Source organism: Mauremys reevesii, linkage group 1, assembly GCF_016161935.1.
Source record: "Mauremys reevesii isolate NIE-2019 linkage group 1, ASM1616193v1, whole genome shotgun sequence".
Lineage (NCBI taxonomy): Eukaryota > Metazoa > Chordata > Testudines > Geoemydidae > Mauremys > Mauremys reevesii.
The window spans coordinates 139,514,532-139,527,927 of NC_052623.1; the positions used below are offsets into that span (position 1 = coordinate 139,514,532).

Sequence of the window (13,396 nt, forward strand, 5' to 3'; positions counted from 1 at the left end):
AGCCACACAAACATTCACAAGGGGAAAAGCAGCGCCAATATGGCTGGATCCAAACATGGCTGGGACTTGGTTGTACGTTTTCTAGACTATGGCTCCATCAAATGACAAGTAAGACTTCAAGCACAAGTACATTGGAAATCAGTTCTACTGGAAAATAATTCAAACTCTGACATTCCAAATGCAGTATCTGTAAGTATATCAGCCTAGGTTCCAGATGCTTCCCGCCCCGCCACCCTCAGGCAATTCACAAGATGGTGGTGGTGTTTTTTTTCTTTGTAGCAGCAAATATTACCCATGGGAATAAATATTTCTGGGCAATTCAGTGCTGTGAAGGTAGCCAGCCACAACCCACTGATACGATGAGCATTAAAAACAGTCGCAATACCCTCTAGCTCAACAATTTAAGCTAGAAGAAGTGAATATTTTTAAATAAACAATTCTCTTAAAATTAAAAGCTTTGCTGGCTCATGTCCATATGAGGGAAACATGTAAGAGAATTAACATGAAGCCCAATATTCCTTTTGCCCCTGACGTGACCTTCCTAAGATTACTCCATTTTATAGCTTTATAGTAGCAGTGCATTCACTGCACAATATTCCCCCGCCCCTTCCCGCTATAGAAGGAAAGGTGCTGTACAAATCCTTTATGTGAAGAAAAGAAACGGAGGCAGTGATACAGCAGTACAGCAATATACCGGAGTTAGATATATATGCCTAACACATGAAACACAGTAATCCAGTGAAAGAAAGAATAACTCATCTATTGAAAACTGGAGTAATCCATTTCATCAGTAAAAAAATGCTTAAACTAAGAACTAGTAGCCCTGACTTTAGATAATGGTGTCCAGCACTTCCCATTAGAAGAACCAGTTGCTCATAACTTTGCCAAACTTCTTTGAAAATCCAGCCACTTATTTAGGTGCCTCAACAAGAACTGGGTGGGAGCTGAACTCTTGAAAATCTGCCCCTTAGTTTCCCAGCCTGACGGGTAGGAGTTTTTAAAGCACCTAAGTGATTTAGTTGCACAAGTTCCATTGACTTTCCATGGCACTTGTGGTCCTAGATCAGTAAGATCATCTTTGAAACCACTTTTTAAAATAAAAAGTGTTTGGATTTCTTTTAAAGTAAAGATACCTGTTTAATTTGAGCATAAAGGCGAACAGTATAGGCAGCTTGACAACAGTGAGCAATGCCTATTCTATAGCATGTGCAGCTTTACCCCATAATTCATCTTGCTGCTGTGGATCAACTCCATCCTGCTCCCTGCAATGGTTATTCCCTTGACTTTAGCTTTACCAACTGGGAGTCCAGTCCTGCATTGCTGAAATCAGTGGCTTCAAAGCGTGCTGAATCAGACTGTAGAAGCAACCATAGATTTAAAAAAAAAGTAATGCTGTGATTTTAGTTATAACTCTTGTTCTCCTTTCCTTCCATCATCCCTATTCTGTTATAACTTGCAATACCTATGCTTAGGTTGTAAAGTTCTGCAAATCAGGTACTGTGACTTTTCTATATTCTGCAAAGTACCAAGAACACTTCAAGTACTACAAGTATTATGATGCACCAGGGACTAGGCAATGCGGATTCTGTTCTATTCAGGTTCTGGCACTTCACCTATCTCTGTAGTATTTGCATAGCTTCCAATGACGCATCAAGCCATGTGCTTAGCATCAGTCATGGGCTGTTCTTTCTTCATTCCTCCCCTCAGGGAGAAAATTGTGTTCATTTTAAACTACGTGCTATGTGAAATTGCTGCTTGTTTTAAAGAAGTGCCATTAAGTAAATCCGTATTTCGGCATTTCTAAGGGAACAAAAATCATGTTCACAGCTGCAGTTCAACAGCACTTCTTCAATATAGTACCATATGATCATCATGACAACCTGAAAACTAGAGCCAGAAAGAGAGATCTGAACAAGTGAGCCATATTCCTTATCACTTGCACCCTTCATTTCCTCCTCCACAATGTACTTTTCCCTCCCAACTATACATATAAAATGATATGGTCTAAATTAGCTGTTACCATTCAAGAAAGCAATCTTGGAGTCATTGTGGATAGTTCTCTGAAAACATCCACTCAATGTGCAGCGGCAGTCAAAAAAGCTAACAGAATAATGGGAATCATTAGGAAAGGGATAGATAATAAGACAGAAAATATCATACTGCCTCTATATAAATCCATGGTATGCCCACATCTTGAATACTGCATGCAGACGTGGTCACCCCATCTCAAAAAAGATATATTGGAATTGGAAAAGATGCAGAAAAGAGCAACAAAAATGATTAGGGGTATGGAACAGCTTCCACTGAAGGAGAGATTAATAAAACTGGGACTTTTCAGCTTAGAAAAGAGACGACTAAGGGGGGATATGATAGATGTCTATGAAATCATGCCTGGTGTGGAGAAAGCAAATAAGAGTGTTATTTACTCCTTCTTATAACACAAGAACTAGGGGTCACCAAATGAAATTGATCGGCAGCAGGTTTAAAACACACACAAGGAAGTATTTCTTCACACAACGCACAGTCAACCTGTGGAACTATTTGCCAGAGGATGTTGTGAAGGCCAAGACTATAACAGGGTTCAAAAAATAACTTGATAAGTTCCTGGAAGATAGGTCCATCAGTGGCTATTAGCCAGGATAGACAGTGATGGCGTCCTCAGCCTCTGTTTGCCAAAAGCTGGGAATGGGCGACAGGGGATGGATCACTTGATAATTACGTGTTCTGTTCATTCACCCTGGGGCACCTGGCACTGGCCACTGTCAGAAGACAGGATACTGGGCTAGATGGACCTTTAGTCTGACCCAGTATGGCAGCGCTTATGGGCTGTTCTATGGAGTAGTCTGTATTAAATTAAGGCCATCTTTTGTCCTTGACAGTTGGTAGCATCCCCTATTTTCTACTTGCCATAGAAATCACAGAGAGATGTCTTGTAACATATCAGAGGCCTGAAATACATTAGCTCACAGGCAGGATCTGGCTCCCTAAAAGTATTTATATGACTCATATGACAAATTCCAATTCCTCAGAATTGAACCGTTCATTGAAACAAAAGTTTTGAGACTTTATGGCAGTGAAAAAACCCTTCCAAATATGAATTGAGTGTAACTGATGCAGAGTTATCTTCCTAAATCTATAGACATCCCGAAAGAACAGCTCTAAGCCATGTGAACTCCTTCAGCAAAACCAAGAGCTAACTCTAAGCCTTATGGTGAGAATTTACAAAATAGTTTTTCAAATATCTTAAGCTTGCAATTTGCACAGTCACCACAAGAGAGTGCCTGTGCACATATGCATATAAATTGAATAAATGCATGTAAATGACCAAACAAAAAACAGAAAAAGCAATGACCCTGAAGGCATCTTGCATCATTTTTCTCAGTGTGGGATGCTGAATGAAATTACTTTAGTTAATGTATTAAGAGTTTAGTTACTGCATCATGGTCATGTTTTACCCTTCATCTTTGTAAATACCACTATTGTTTTATTGTGGATCAATGGTGGGATATGGCCCTAACTTTGTTGGCCTGGCCCATAAACCATAATTCAAAATGTCTTATGGCCCTCGCCACAGGAAGAGTTTGACAACCCCCTGATAAATAAAGACTGAAGAGAGGAATCTTGAGCACGAGTGGCTGACATCACACTTTGGTAATGCCTACACTTTGAGCAAGGGGTGATTCCTGGCTTGTGTAGACATTCTCACGCTAGCTTGATGCAAGATAGTGCAAGTATAAACAGTATAGCTGCAGTAGCACAGGCAGAGTACATATCCATGGGGTTCAAGCTGGTTTGTACTTGGCTCAGCTAAGCCAGGCCACTGCTACCACTTCCCATGCTACACTGCTATTTATACGAAGACTAGTTCTCTTCAAGCTACCATGAGTATATGGTAGTGAGCAGGGAATCACAGCACCTGGAATGCAGACACAGCCTTTGACTCTGATAGATCATAATACAAAGAATTTTTGAAACCTACTGCTATGCAGAAAAAGAGAATTTTCTCTTCTTCCACTACAACATCCACTAAGTCCCAAAGAACAGCACAATTAATCCAAGTCATGACCAAGACAGTGAACATTGGCTGCCTTTTCTAAAAGATTTTAAATGTTTCCCACTGCTTGGACTCCTACATCTGTGTTATGACAAAATAGACTGTGCTTGGACTCAATGGACCATCTCCTTGGTAGCAGATCATTTTCAGGAAGGAAGAACCAATGTGTTATCCTTCCAGGTTGCATTTTGGCTAATTGTTCTCCTAGAGTTTCTAACTATAATCTGCTCCTTTGACCTTACACACTATCCCCTTCCTCCTCTTGTTCTTCTTGATCCTTCTTTCCTCCCCACTTTCACTCCTCTAGATCTGTGGCTTCAGTGGGTGTGGAGGGCATATAGCACCTCACAGGACTGGGCCCCCACCTTGTAAGCTTCTCTGTGGCAGGGGAACACATCCGGCTCTGCTTGATAAGGCGACATGCACATTTGCAGCCTTACAGAAGTGTAATACCTGCTCATTAATACCTGAGAAATAATATTGGTATCTTTATGTTCAAGTCCTATGAAGTATTGTTTGCCTTTTAAAAGGAACCCAAAGATCATGTTTGCTTATTATAATTCAGTGTGATCTGTGGCCTTTGTTTTGAGTTTATCCCCAACATTTAATATGACAAAGTGTGTCCAGTATATCTTTGTATTTAGAACCCTAACTCTAGATCTTTGAGCGCCCACTGTAATCTATCACATCAGTCGCGGATAAGATCTAACCAAAAAAATCCTGAGGCCCAACCTTTTATTTATTTTTGGTTTCTTACCTGCGCGATCAATGTTTTCAAAGATAGCAGGCGCCCTTGGAATGCAGCGTCATGAAGAGGAGATCGATCTGCCCATGAACCTAAAACAGCCCAAGAGTTCATTCAAAGGCATTGCAAAGGCACAGAGACACCAAGATACAAACAGTTCCAAAAAAACCGCAAGAGAAATTATTACCCACATCCCCCCTTGTCTGCCTGTGAGGACTGATCAAGCTGTGTCGGTGTGTGAAATGTACCCTTGGCCTGAAACCAACAAAGTGAGATTGCCTACGAAAATTCCTTTCAGTGGGAACTGCTGCATACCCGGCTTTTCTGAAAATTAGGCCACGTATTTAGAAACGTAAGTAAAGCCTTATGGGAGGGATCTTTAAAAACACCTAAGTGAGTTAGGAGCACAATGTCATTGAGACGCTCTGGGACAATTTTAAAAATTCCGCACCTTTTTTTAGGTTTTTTTGTTTTTTGTTTGTTTGTTTTAGGTTATCCTGGCCACAGGCTTTACTGGGTAACTTACATTTTGTCACAAATTGCTCTGTGGGTTTGTTTTCACTTAGTTATGAGATGTATTGCATGCAAACACTGGTTTAGCTTTGGACATGTCCATCAAGCCAATTCTAATATGTCCCCAGCAATTTTTTTCTCTTAAACTAATACATCTAATCAGGGGCGGCTCTACCTTTTTGGCCGCCCCAAGCAGTCATGCGCGGGAGGCGCCCCGGAGCCGCGGGAGCAGCGGACCTCCCGCGGGCATGACTGCAGAGGGACCGCTGGTCCCGCATGGCTCGGCTGGACCTCCCGCGGCTGCGGACGGTTCGCGGGTCCGGCGGCTCCGCTTGAGCTGCCGCAGTCATGCCTGCGGGAGGTCCAGCCGAGCCGCGGGACGAGCGCCCCCTCCGCAGTCATGCCTGCGGCAGGTCCGGTCCTCCCGGGGCTCCAGTGGACCTCCCGCAGGCATGACTGCGGCAGGTCCGCCGGCCCAGCCTGCCGCCCCCCCCGGGCCACTCCTCTGCTCGCAGCGGCAGGATGAGCTGGGGCCCCAGCCTTTTCCCGCCCCCTAGATTTTGCCGCCCTAGGCACCAGCTTGTTTTGCTGGTGCCTAGAGCCGCCCCTGCATCTAATATGTACTATAAATGTGTCTCCCTTTCCCTCTTATGCACATTAGCAGATAATAGTATTTTTTTTCTCTTCCTCACTTGATGATTTCAGAGGAACATGAAAAAATACAGTCTGCCAGGTGCTTGATTCCTGCTTTTCGACATCATTTTGAACGATTACAACAAACTCCACAATGCTGGCTAGTTTGTCGTGTGTGTGTGTGTGTGTGTGTGTGTGTGTGTGTGTGTGTGTGTGTGTGTGTGTGTGTGTGTGTGTGTGTGATACATATTCAGCCAAACATATCATTAAGAAAGTTATTTAGCTAGAGTGATTCAGGCAGAGAGATTTTACTAGCCATAGTTTAGCATCTAAAACCAAACTGCCTCACAATTAGAGCTGGCAGAAATCTCAGATTTGTGGGAAATTTGGACATTTTGAAATTTGGTTTCAGTCCAATTCCCACCAAAAACAATTTTTTCCCATATTTCCCAATCTAGCCGCTGCCTGCCCACCCAGAGCTGTCTCTCTTCTCATCTGCTCTGCATTTCTATCAGGTAGCTTCCCCCTCCATACTGCCTGAGCCCGGCAGAAGGCCCCTAAGGGTATGTCTACACTGCAATTAGACACCTGTGGCTGGCCTGTGCCAGCTGACTCAGGCTTGCAGGGCTCGAGCTAAGGGGCTGTTATGTTGCAGTGTAGACGCTGGGCTTGGGCTGTAGCCTGAGCTCTGGGACCCTCCCACCTCACAGGTCCCTGAGCTCGGGCACCAACCTGAGCCCAAATATCTACACTGCATTAAATAGCCCCTAAGCTAAGCCTGAGCCCTGTGAGCCCAAGTCAGGTGGCACAAGCCAGCCATAGATTTTTAATTGCAGAGTAGACATACCCATTGAGCATAGAAGAGACAAGCTCCATACCAGTCCCAACCGAGTCTGCAGCAGCACAGGGCTATAACTGCAAGGAAAGTCCTGCTTAGCCCTGGCCTGGAGCACACCCAGGGCACACAGAATCTTTGCAGTTTTTTAACTAATAAGCTCTAGAAAGTCTTCTGAGCGTATAAGAACTGTGATTTTTCAAAGGCTACAACAGGCCAAATTTGGGCAGATATTCACAGGAATGGCAAAAGGATACAAAGGACCATCCTGCCAGATTACAAGTCCTTGCTCCAAAGTGTGGGTGCAGCCCAAATAAAAGGCCAGCTGAATTTTTGAATGCAGGCAGAACAATGGATTTTTCCCTAGCCTTGTTCTGAGAAAATTCTGAAACATTTTGGCTGAAAGTTATCTATGTATATATACACATATTCTATTCAGCCTGAGGCAGACACCTGACATGGAAAATTTCAGTCTGAACAGTTAAAACTTTGGCAAAGTTATATAATGGGAAGCATCCAGCAACCTTAATAATAGACTGTGCTTCCACCCCCACCTCTAACTAATCTCCTTCACACACACCATGCTGCATATACAAACATTTCACACACATATATACGGTGTCTATATTTACACACTTCATGTTGCACACTTCTCACCATGAGAATGCACACACACATGCCAGCTACAGCAACATACCTCCCTGAAACATGTGGCAAATGTAGTTCCCATAAGGGGCATCTCTTAACTCCCCGGTTACCAAAGGCATGTTTGAAATTGCATGTCCTTTCCAAATTTCTACAGATAATTTAAGCTGCCCTGCTGCTGCTTCTCTCCACATTGCTTTACTTTAGGCCGTGACACTGCATCTGTAATCCAACCTAGTGCGCAGGAAAAAACATCACATGACCTTGTGTTTTGAAAGATTATCCTTGATGGATAGTTGCAAATGGCAACTTGCAGATAAAAATATATTGTAGTCCTGGTAACCTTGTAAGCACTTAGATAAAGAATCTCTATATGGGGGGTGGAGAAGCCAATTATCAACTATTTCACTACATTTAAATTAAGGCATATGTAATAAGTACTTTGTCAATAAATTAACAGCACTCTTTTCTAATAAACCGTAAGATAATTCTAACACATTGCAGAGATGGGGATAAATATCTATTTATTCTGCTTTATACGAGCTTGGTAAGAAGTTGCAATTTGCTGTAGCTTCACTTTGGCCCAGATTCTGATACTCTTACAATGAGTTGGCATCTTACACTGCAAATAGTTCCACTCGCTTCCACAGGAGCACTCACAGAGTAAGGCACTATACATCGTGAATCAGAGACTAGCCCCTAATAAGAATGATGTCACTAAATACTGTCTCTTTAGATTTAATTAGAAAATCAATTACTGATTAGCAGCTATTTTTAAGGCCCTTACACGCTCTAATTAGAAGTGTTACTTTTGTGTTAATGCACTATTGTGGCAAATGTGTTTTAAGTCTGTAGAAGAACTACTTGGAAAGAAACAAATAGGAAAATGATTCTTTGGAGGCCCATTATGTATAGTAATTTCCATACTTTTGGTTGCACAGGAATCTTAGCTATGCTTTTTTTTTATGGTCTGGTTCAAAAGAACAGGGACGCTAGACTTAGATCCAGTCAGGCATTAATTACACCCTTCCTGGTATCTTCCTTCAGAAAACCCACAAGCTAAACCTCTTCCCTAAATGCTCTCTGGTTGTAAACTATGATACATAGTAAAACCCCTTGCCACTCACACAGTTGACTCTGACAAGTGCTTTGCTTTCTAAAGCAAACGTCTTTATTTACTTTACTATTATTCTACACTTACTATACTTAAACAAGTGTTGGTCACAGTCAAGCTGGCTAACTGTTAGAGAGTCTCATATTTTGCACGCCTAGAACATGCCAACCCACATTGTTTTTGCAAAGACTTCAGAAGTGGAAAGTATTTGTGGCCAGAACAAAACATCCATTTTACACATTTATCAATCACCTCCTCATCCTATAGCAACACAGTAATTAAAATCTAATTTCTCAAGGCATAAAACATTTTACCTGGTGCTATTCCATAGATCTCTTCTGCTATCCTGGCAGCCTCTTTTCTGTTGCCTTTAACAATATAGAAGTGGGTCAGCAAAGCCAAAGAAATCTTAATTAAAAGCTTGAAGCAAAATAAAGCAAAGATTGCAAAATAGATGTTGTTAAAAGCATGGAGTATAGAATTGCCCTCCATTTTGGCTTGATCTTTGTAGTTTCCCAGGTCTGCTAAGTTTCACCAGGCTATAATTGGTATCATATGACATCTATTTTCAACCCTCCAGCACTTGCTGTTTCTCACTTAGGAAAAATACATTCCATTTTTATTCTGGGGCAACCATTGATGTTGAATAACAATGCTGGGTATTAAATCATTTCATGGTTTTATTGGGCTGTAATTATATTTCAAGTACTGATATTTTTCCATTTCTGGATGACTGAAAACACTATGTGAATATTCACAATAATTATCATAACACACACTGAAGAAACTGAAACAATGTTTTTCATAATGTATAGGTGTAATATTTGAAAATTAGAGATGTTACCTCTCTGCGATTGGGTTGACTTTTCTTTTCCTGAGAGGCATGTGGCTCCGATACAGACCAAAGAACTTTGGCAGTATGGATTTAGTTGAACACACAATCCTCCCGTTATTTAAGTTCCTCTTAAAAACCACATCTCCCACAAGTCCAAGAAATGAGTTTATGATGCAAAAACCCCAAGCCATTAAGCCAACCAAACCTCCCCTTCACGATATCCCAGTGCTTCCCAATTTATGTGTCTGTGGTAGGGTCCAATCCTGCAAAGGGATCTGCATGGGCAGGCAGGACTTTATGCTGGCTCAGAGTCCCAATCAATCTCCTTGGGGGTAGGGGAATATGTGTGTGTGTACTCTACATCCCCACACACTTTGTCAGCACTAAACAAATAAATAACATCTGGGGGCAGGGAATAGTCTAGAAACGAGAAAGGAACCAACTCACTCCTTCCCGCAAGTTCATCTGCAGCCCAAATGCAGAGAAAGACTGTAGCCTTCGGTGAACTTTGACCTCAAGGGTCATACCAGCTGTGGAGAAAGACCTCGCTTCTTAAAGATACCTCATGGTTAGACATGTGGAACAAAATATTATAGTGAATTATTTCCCGGACAACTTCAAGTGCAGTTATTTGGTTTCCCCCTTGTCCTCCCAACCCTCCAGCATTCCATCTATTCCCATGTAACTCTTCAGCACCTCAGTCTCTCAGCTACCATTGGAATAAATACAGGTACTTGCCCGTTGGTGTTCAGATCCCAGTGACTAGCACCTCGTACAATGACTGCTTAGACAGACTGATAAAAGGGGAGGAGAAAAGAAAAACTGTTTGGTGAAAGAAAAAGCACAATTCACATGAATCAGTCTGTCACCTTTCAAGCTAACTGCGATACTGTAAAGAAGTTTAATATATGTGCCACATTTTAATAAGAAAGGAAGTGTTTATGCACACCACATCCTTTCCCACTCACAAGTGCATAACTACTGCAATTGTTCACCTGGATAAGTAAAATAATGGATTTTTAGCTGATTGAATGCAATTTAGCAAATGAAAATAAGGGGAAGAGCCAGTATCATGTGACCAGCTAGCTCTCCACAGACCAGTGTCTGAGAACTGCTGCAACAGAGAAAAGAAACAATTACTTACTGTAACTGTGGTTCTTCGAGATGTGATGCAGATGCGTATTCCACTTAGGTAGGTGCACACCCAGCGCACCGGAGCCAGAGAATATTCCTAGCAGTACATGTAGAGAGGCGGCACCCACACCTCCTGGCTATAGCCCCTCCCCAGGCTATATGAGATGGCTCTGCCTCAACGGCCCTCAGTTCCTTCACACCAAACACCCAGTCAGAGACCGAATTCTGATGTAGAAGGGACAGAAGGTGGGTCAGTGTGCCACTGCACCCCATATTCTTCATAATTGTATGATTGTGATATGATTATAACATAATTATGATGCATCTAGTATAAGATGTGTCATGTAAGGTGTCATGGAAAAGTTATGATTTGTTGAATATGATTATCCTATTTGTGTGCATGTATAATTTTTGTATCTGAAGTTATGAATATTAACTATGTATCTGTATTTCAAATGTGTTTACTCTGGGTGACACCCACAACTAGCCTTTTAGGTACAACAATGAAGAAGCCAGACAGTGCTGATGGCCCATCAGCAAAGACAATGGACTAGGGGAGAGCTTAGCCTTCTTGTGAACATTTCAGTCAGCTTGTAAGTACTGGCTGCTATGACTCTGCAAGGGCATGTGACCAGACCACATGATCCTGAGCTCCATTTGGGTACCTGTATTTTTCCACAAGCTGGTCTGAGAACTGTGTTTTGAAACAAAGGGTTCTCGCCCTATGGTAAAGCTATTCAAGGTTGGGTGTGACATCATCTAGGGGCCTCATTCCCAACACAAGAGAACTCCTGAAAACACCTGAGGAACAAAGACTGAACTGGGGAAGTGCTGGTCCCAGGCTAAAAGGATTTCTAGCCTGTGTATGGAAAGCTGGTGGACTGCTTGTATCATCAGCCAGGCTGAGAAATTGCTCATTCATATCCAATCTATTAGTTTGTGTTTTGTTTATTTTCCAGGTAATCTGCTTTGATCTGTTTGCTATCACTTATAATCAATTAAATCTATCTTTTGTAGTTAATAAACTTGTTTTTCCCTTCTCTGAACCAGTGTGCCTTTGACTGAAGTGTCTGGGGAAAATCTCATCTTAGTTAACACACACTTGTTGCATATTCTTCTCCACATTAAAGGAGGGGCAAACTATTTATGAATTTACATTGTATAAGTTCCTGTACAGTGCAAGATGGTATAATTTTGGATTTATACTCCAGAGGGGGGTCCATGCCTGGGGAGCTGTAGGTTACCTTGACTGTAGCCTCTCTATTTTTGCTTCATGCAGTGGCTGGCCAGAGCCTTCATGCAACTGCAGCTGGGTGTGTCCCTGCCTGTGTGAATGCTAGGGGGAGCGGTCTACAGCTTGTCACAGCAGCACAGTGTGAGAGGGAGCCCAGGCTGGTACATCACAGGGCTCAGTAGTACCCCAGTTCTAGGTGACATTCCGGGGGAAACCCGTCACAGTCAGGAATGCATGTCTGCATCATATCTCAAGAACCAGTTATAGTAAGTAACCATTTCTTCTTCCAGTAGATGCAGCTATGTATTCCACTAGGGTGACTCACAAGCAGTATCTAAAGGGGGTGGGGCTCAGAGTCTACTTAAACAAGGACTGCAGGTCTGCCTTCCCAAAGTTTGTATCTGCTCTGGATGCTGCAGTAATGGCATAATGGTTCAGAAACAAATGTAATCAACAGCCACATGCAGCCCTGCAAATGTCCAAGAATGAGACATCACTTAAGAATGCCATTGACATAGCTTGCGCTCTCATAGAATGAGCCTGCATCTGTTGAGGGGGCATAGTCAAAGCTATTTTGTATGCAGCCTTGATACAGGAAATTATCCATGTAGAGACCATCTGTGAAGGGATCACCTGTCCCTTCAGACGATCTGCATATGACACAAACAGATGAGGTGAAGCATGAAAGGGTTTAGTACTGTCCAGATAGAAGGCTCATCATCATCTGACATCTATTGTGTGAAGGCACTGCTCCTCCAGAAATGAATGTGGTTTAGGAAAGAACACAAGCAAATATACCACCTGGTTCAAATGAAACTGAGAAACCACTTTAGCCACAAAGTTTGGGTGTGGCCGCAACTTCACTGTGTTTTTGGAGAGTTGTATGTAAGGAGGCTCTGCCATCAAAGCCTGCAACTCACAGACTCTCCTTGCTGATGTTATCACCACCAGGAATGCAGTTTTTTGATAGAATAGAGGAAAGAGACAAGATGCCAAAGGCTTGAACGGAGGTCCCATCAGAGCCACTAAGACTGTATTAAGCTCCCACAACAGCACAGGGTCCCGCACCAGTGGATGGAGACAAAGAAGCCCTTTTAAGAATCTTACTACCATCGCATTGGAAAATCCTTCCATGAATAGGAGGATGAAACACTGATATTGCTGCCAGATGCACCTTCAAGGAGCTAAGCTAAGGCCTCACAACTGAAGGTGCAGCAAATACTACAAGATATCCTGGACAGAAGCCAGCATTGGCTGAACTTCATGGGCCAACAAGCACATTGAAAACCACTTCCATTTTGCTGAATGTGCCATTCTGGTAGAGGGCTTTTTTGTGTTGAGTAGAACTTGTCAAACAGCTGCCAAACACCACACATCCTCCTCATTCAACCACAGAACAGCCAAACAGTGAAGTGAAATGCAGGGACCTGAGCACAGGATGCAAAGCGTGACCATGATCCTGTGTCAGCAGGTCGGGCTGGAGAAAAAGAGGTACGGGAGGCTGAACTGACAACATGAGAAGTCAGAAAACCTGCACTGCCTAGACCATGCCAGGGCAATGAGGATGAGCTTGGCCTGATTTGCTTTCATCTCAAAGATGGCCTGTGGAATTGAAGTCTTTAAACCACTATTTGAGGACTTCAATAGCTCAGAC

At 42.6% G+C, this 13,396-nt stretch overlaps 1 protein-coding gene across 6 annotated transcripts in view; it reads right to left on the reverse strand.

Moving 5' to 3' along the window:
* The window catches only part of ASB11 (ankyrin repeat and SOCS box containing 11), a 34,910-nt gene that overhangs the window by 20,565 nt on the left and 949 nt on the right, over nt 1-13,396 (reverse strand). For 3 of the 6 annotated variants that reach the window (XR_005590218.1, XM_039508462.1, XM_039508436.1), the window contains exons 1-2: nt 8,854-9,031; nt 4,812-4,891 (exon numbers count right to left, since the gene is read on the reverse strand). Coding sequence is in view for 5 of the 6 variants with exons in the window: in XM_039508462.1 (XP_039364396.1) it covers nt 4,812-4,891; nt 8,854-9,031 (258 nt within the window). In the remaining variant the exon portion in view is untranslated. Of the gene's footprint in view, nt 1-4,811; nt 4,892-6,792; nt 6,906-7,477; nt 7,607-8,853; nt 9,032-13,396 lie in introns of those variants that run through there. The other 3 variants (XM_039508455.1, XM_039508447.1, XM_039508468.1) reach the window with 3 other exon arrangements.